General features: G+C 35.4%; 1 protein-coding gene across 4 annotated transcripts in view; it reads left to right on the top strand.

The window, feature by feature from the left end:
- SYCP1 (synaptonemal complex protein 1) overlaps nt 1-5,553 on the top strand; it is a 33,488-nt gene extending 27,935 nt beyond the window's left edge. For all 4 annotated transcript variants that reach the window (XM_025191940.1, XM_025191943.1, XM_025191941.1 and 1 more), the window contains 8 exons: nt 477-587; nt 1,790-1,882; nt 2,706-2,780; nt 3,290-3,349; nt 3,461-3,634; nt 3,836-3,979; nt 4,610-4,696; nt 4,783-5,553. In XM_025191940.1, the coding sequence (XP_025047725.1) occupies nt 477-587; nt 1,790-1,882; nt 2,706-2,780; nt 3,290-3,349; nt 3,461-3,634; nt 3,836-3,979; nt 4,610-4,696; nt 4,783-4,926 (888 nt within the window). In that variant the 3' untranslated portion in view covers nt 4,927-5,553. The remainder of the gene's footprint in view (nt 1-476; nt 588-1,789; nt 1,883-2,705; nt 2,781-3,289; nt 3,350-3,460; nt 3,635-3,835; nt 3,980-4,609; nt 4,697-4,782) is intronic.
- Nucleotides 5,554-6,056: the final 503 nt, after the last annotated feature.

The following is a 6,056-nucleotide window of genomic DNA, read 5'->3' as shown; positions in this document are numbered from 1 at the left end:
GGGAAAGAAACATTTTAAAAAGTAATATGATTTTGAAGTATGTTTCACATTTTCACAAAGAAGCCGTGTATCACTTAATTTCCATTCAGCATATTTAATATTACAAAAATGGAGTTTGCATTCCGTCAGTACATTGATAATTATTGGAACAGTTTCGTCATTTATTTAAACTGTTTAATTAAATAAATATTTTTCTTATTTGATGAAAGACTAAAATGAACACAGTAACTCCATTGGTAAAAAGCAGCACTTCTGTCATGTTTTCTTAGTGTGTAATTTATTATTTGTTCTGACAATCTAGTACTTTACCTGGGCTTCCATTAGACCAAACATATTTCCTTTCTGTGCTGAAACTAACAGCTTGTTTCCAAGGCACACAAAATATTCTGTTATGAAGTACATATATAGAAAAGGGGTTTTATTAGCATACTACTCTCATTGCTTGCAGTTTAGAAGATAAATTGTGTTATAAATAGGTAGAAAAGCTGAGGTTATTAGCTGATGAAGCAGTGACAATGCAGAAAGAATCTGATATTCGGTGTCAGCACAAGATAGCTGAAATGGTAGCACTTATGGAAAAGCACAAGGTAAGGAGATTTTGTTTTTGTTTGACATTGTATGACCCCCATGCCTGGAGTCAGTAAACATTGTGCCAACCTAGAATGTCAGGAACTAGGAAGCCTGGCTTTATAATAAAGGGTTTAGATCAATGAAACACGTATACTGGTGTATTCAGCAGTATGCTAGTGTAAAAAACTAGCGGACGTACGATATAAAACTAAACTGGAATAACTCCATGGAGTCCAGTGTAGGGTTACCCAGAAAGACTTGGAGGAAAACCCTCACAGTGCAAATTACACTGTTTTATTTTTGTCTGTCCCCAGTATAGTTGTTTGCTAAATGCACACAGCCTAGTCCTCGTTTCCCTGGGCAGTGGTGAGGCACTGTAATGCTGTCCTGGACTGTTATACATTTGCCTGTGTCTGATCCTAGTATAATTTACATTTGTGCACAGCTCCATTGAAAAATCTCACCAATCTTCTGTGACCTAGGAAAAGCCAGCTGAAGATATGCTCAGTTTTTAACATCTGACAAGAAGCTCACCCCCAATGACAATATCTGATTTTTCCAAGATCCAACTTCAAAATACACAACATAAATTATAACACTAACTGTAATAGCAGCATCTGGCAACTTCACATACTGTTATAGGGAAGATGTAAAGGAGATGTCCCCATTTTGCAGATGTTTTTGTAACTATAAATTTTGGGATGTCACATTTTCTGCAGAACAGAACGTGGATATTAGGAGGTAACCTGAATTTTGAATGTTCCCGTGTCCGTTCTAAGAGACGGATGTTGAAAGGATTTTCTGATATTTGCCGTCTGACGTTTGATTGCAGGTTCTATCTTTTGGTGTTAATGTTGGCCTTCTCTCCTAATGACCCTATTTCTTAGTGGCCTTGAACTGTTTAGTTTAAGATAATTTAATGATGTTTCCTTGCCATTCTTCTTTAGTAGATATTTTCACAAATAGAACTTGCTGCAGTGTGACCAGCCTTTGCACACAGGTACATCTGATTCCTTAATGTGGAAAGGGACCCTTAGTAAATAGTACTGTACAGCTGATGTGCGAGAGGTGTCTGTTGGAGGAAAGATGGGTCTCTCTGAAGCTTGAAAGTAGTTTTATCTTTGTTTTGCAACATCTGAACAAAAAGGAAATCCTAGATGGTTTTAAAGCATAATTTTTATCTATTTCATATATTCATATGACTGCCTCTTTCATACAGCACCAGTACGATAAAATGGTCCAAGAAAAAGACACAGAATTAAAATGCTTTAAGACAAAAGAACAAGAACAAACATCAACCAAAAAAACTTTGGTAAGATCTGTATTTTAAAAAATGAATAACTACAGAGAAAAGAAAAGGAGCAGTTGCTACCCTGGCACAGTATCACAAATAATAGCCTTTCTGTTTTTGTGAACAGTTGTTTTTTTTCTCTGTTGTAGGCATGTACATTTTTGGGGTGGTACATTTAGGTCAGCCCCCTAACTTCTGTGTAGTGTACTTGCTTATTGTTGTTTTTCATATCGTAGTTATAATACACAGTGTTTCAAATGAAATTTAAGTAAGGTAAATATTTTCACCTCTGTCTGGTTAGGTGACACCTCTTCCATAGAATAAATTATCTACTTTTCCATGTTTCTGTTAAAATATTATATTAAGAGAAAAAAAAGGCTTGGCTTGAACAGAATTGGACACATCATTCAATACATTTCTTAGTAGTACTTGGTTTCCTAAAAAACAACTAACTTTCAGGCCAGGGCTGCACTACCTTTACTGTCTTCCTGTCTCTGAGTAGCCTCATGTGGAGGAAGCTGTAAGAGTAGTTGCCACTTCAGAAGTGGCTGAGAGTATACTTCTACTTCCTCATCTGCCTGAAACTCAGTAAGTGACCCTTGTGACATTTTCCTTTCAATAGGAGTTGTTTGCAAGTATTTCTGTAGAAGGAGAATGACCCGCTTGACATATTAATAGTGAATATTCATGTGCTTCAGATAGGAAACTCTATTAGTTCACTATATTATAGGACTGAGTGACTGTGTCTGGAGGTACCCAGTACCCTTATTTTAAATATGTGTAGATATGTAAATATTACAATGAAATAATTTATATGGCTAATTTACAAGCTAACTGTTTTTAGGAACATGAACTATCCTGTGTGAAAAGTGAACTAGCATCTCTTAAGAAACAGGTTCAAGTGGAGATTGAAGAAAAGGTACATCTTACGGCATTCTGTTTTGTATTTCCCGATTTGACCTTGCAGCTATAGCAGTTAATGCAGTGGAAGAGATTTAGGTTGATTCTTGGTTTCTTATTCTCTTTGCTTTTAAGTGCTGTGTGTTACTCATTAGTGGGCAGTGAAGCAAAGGTGCCAAAAGACTCTAGAACAGGGGTGGTCAACCCACAGCCCACAGACCAGAATCTAGCGTCCCAAGGGCCAAAAACCTGGCAGCAGGAGAACAATGGCAGTGCCTGAAATAAACTTGTCACTATGTAAATCAAAAACTGGATACTGATTAAAAGTGTGCTATGTGGGTTCAATAACAGATATATGCAAAAAGCTATAAGCAAGAAAAGCATATGCAAATTCATGTTTCTACATTTTAATTGTCTTCTGAGTTTTGACTACATTCTGGATGGATCTCGATCCAAATATTTATTTATGACTGAATGCTGAACATGCATGCTGTAGAGCATTTACTATTACATAACTCCTTTTAATAGGAGAAGCTGGCAAAAGAAGCAAAAGAAAATGTGGTTCCTGAAAAAGAAAAAAAGCACAAGGTATTTTTTATTTTGAGTCTATAAATTAATTTGGAATGTATATTCATAGTCATATTACGCGATACAATTTAAGTTTCACGCTAAATGTTTTTAATTTATTAATATTTTTAGAAAACACAAACTTCCCTTTTGGAGACTCCTAAAAGCAGCTTAAATCTTGACTCAGCTCATTCAAAAAAAACTTTCACCCACAATTTCACACCTGCTAATATGAACATTTTGGAAAACAAAGAGATATTATCTGCCACACCAGCTAAAAGTATTTTGGGAACTCCATCATTAAAGGTTTGTTACTTATGGAACAGTAACCTAGATATTTTTACAGTGTGTTTATTTATTTAATTAATTTACTTTTCATGTTGTTAAAGGGCCCATGCTGCCATAATTCTTTCTAGAAATATTTTAAATTTTTGTTAATTATAATTTAATTTAAATTTTGTTGAGCATAATTTAAATTTAACATTTAAATATTTTATTTTCCCTTAGACATATACTGTGAAGACTCCCCCAAAATATAAGTTGCAAGGAGAAGGCCCAAGCCCTCTGTTAGAAGGAGGCCTGAAGAAAAAGAGAAAAGTGGTTTTAGAGCTGGATACACAGTCAGATAGCTCAGAACACAATGACCTCTTGGTAAAATTTTGAAAACTAAGCAGCACCTAGTGTTATTCTGTGCATTCTTTGTTGTATGGGAAAATATATGCATCGTAGATGGGATATCATATACCATACCTAATACAAATATAAGTGCATGTATTTTATGGGAATTTAATGACAATATTTGGAATTGTCACTCTGTATCGGTGGGGGCCATCTTTTTGGCAGGCATGCCACGAATCAGCCCTGCACCCTCCAATGTCTTTCCCCCGTTCTGCCTTCTGCTCCCCGCCCTGTGCTCCCAACCCAATCTCCTGCTTTGTTTTCTGCTTCCTGTTCTCTGCCACTGTGCTGCCTGTAACCCTCCCTGATCTCCTGTGTGCTGCACAGAGGCTGCCTGTGTCATTTGTGACATGTGGCTACCCATGTCTTAAGTGTACATAACTAAAAACTCTAGAATATGATCTGAGCAGCATTCTACAGAAACAACATACATAATCATTACAGTTGTACTAAACTAATTTCCCTGACGATTTTGACAGAATTTTGTTTTACTAGTGAGGAGGCTCCATGGTAATATTTTAAACATTTTTATTAGACAATAACAGTGACAGAAACCCAGTATATTTTATTGTATCAGTGATTAACTTTTTTCCTTAACTTAAGAGCATGGTCGCTGAGGAACAAATGTTCAAAAAACTATATAAAGATTACCCTCAAGCTTCCCGCTTACATGGCATGACACCAAAAAAGGTATGTTTTTAGCTTTACTTCAAATCAAAATAAATTGCTTGACATATCTTAACAAAATCAATTGATTGCTTTGCTTTTATTCTTAGGTATCAACCCCGTCAACCCTAAAATCTCCTGGGTCTGCACTGAAACTTACAGCTATAAGAAAAATGCGAGAGGCTGGATGGACTGCAGTTTCTAAAGTGGATAGGAAAAAAAAAATGAAAGAAGCTGAAAAACTCTTTGCCTGAAATTTAAAATTGAGCAATATCCTAGGATTATTCCATTCATATAAACCTTACAGTAGAAACTGATTAATCCTACACAATTAATACCTTGCCCTTGCCTTTCATGTAATTTTGTATGACCACAATTGTCCCCCAAAGACTTTCCACAAGGCCAAAATTAGACAAGCCCAGAGGGAATATGGCTTGCTTTGTTTGTTTTGAAAATTAACAAAACCAAAAATAGGAGTTGTTCAGAGACATTTAAATAAACTCGGGTTTTATTTGTTTAATGTTTACTTTCCCTTTTCAGCAGACTATCCATAAAAGGTTTTGTTTCATGATGTTTGAGATTGTTGAAATGCATCGATTTTATTCAGCATTTTATTTTAACAAAAATCTTACTTTTAGTGGTTTTTTATATATTACACACACACACGTGTCCCGCTGAACCATTTTTTCATGTAGCGGGTTTGTTTGCAATTGTACGTGTTTCAGCATTTTGAACATTTAGCTTTTAACAAATACTGAGTTAGATCTTATTACTTTTGCTTTCCTGGAGCCTAGCTTTATGCCAGATACGATATGTACATTTATTTTTTTTCAGACTAATGAAATCTGAAAGCTGCATGCTCAATAAACAGTTGATCAGAAGTTTGAGACTTTGGACTAAATGCTTACAAGATACTATGTGATGAGCTCATATAGCACCAAAACAGTCTTTAAACATGCTATTCGTGCTCTGGTAACATGCAACTGTGGAAAGTATTAGGGAATAATAGCTTCTTTACTTAAAGCGTTGGCTTTTCTTTACTGAATTTGCTGAGTACCACAACATACGTTGTTTAGTTTTTAATTCATCCTAGGTTCTCAAAAATAATACCTTCAGAGCCCAAAATAAAATTTAGGAAACTTACAGATAATCTCTGTGACACGTAAGCATCAAGAACAATAAACATCTTGGGGTGAAACTCTGGCAAGTCAGTGGTAAAACCCCTATTCACTTCATTAACACCTAGATTTCATTCTTTGTTTAGAAGTTACATTACTCCTGAGGCTGAAAACTTTGGTTATGGTGCATTTCCTATTAATCAGTAAAGCTAAATTTCATCGTTTTAGTGCTTCGAGTTGAAGCAGATAAAGATTTAAACAGAATG

This window comes from Alligator sinensis, unplaced genomic scaffold (genome assembly GCF_000455745.1).
Source record: "Alligator sinensis unplaced genomic scaffold, ASM45574v1 scaffold1450_1, whole genome shotgun sequence".
In the NCBI taxonomy this organism is placed as follows: domain Eukaryota; kingdom Metazoa; phylum Chordata; order Crocodylia; family Alligatoridae; genus Alligator; species Alligator sinensis.
This window is presented reverse-complemented; position numbering and strand designations above follow the sequence as displayed.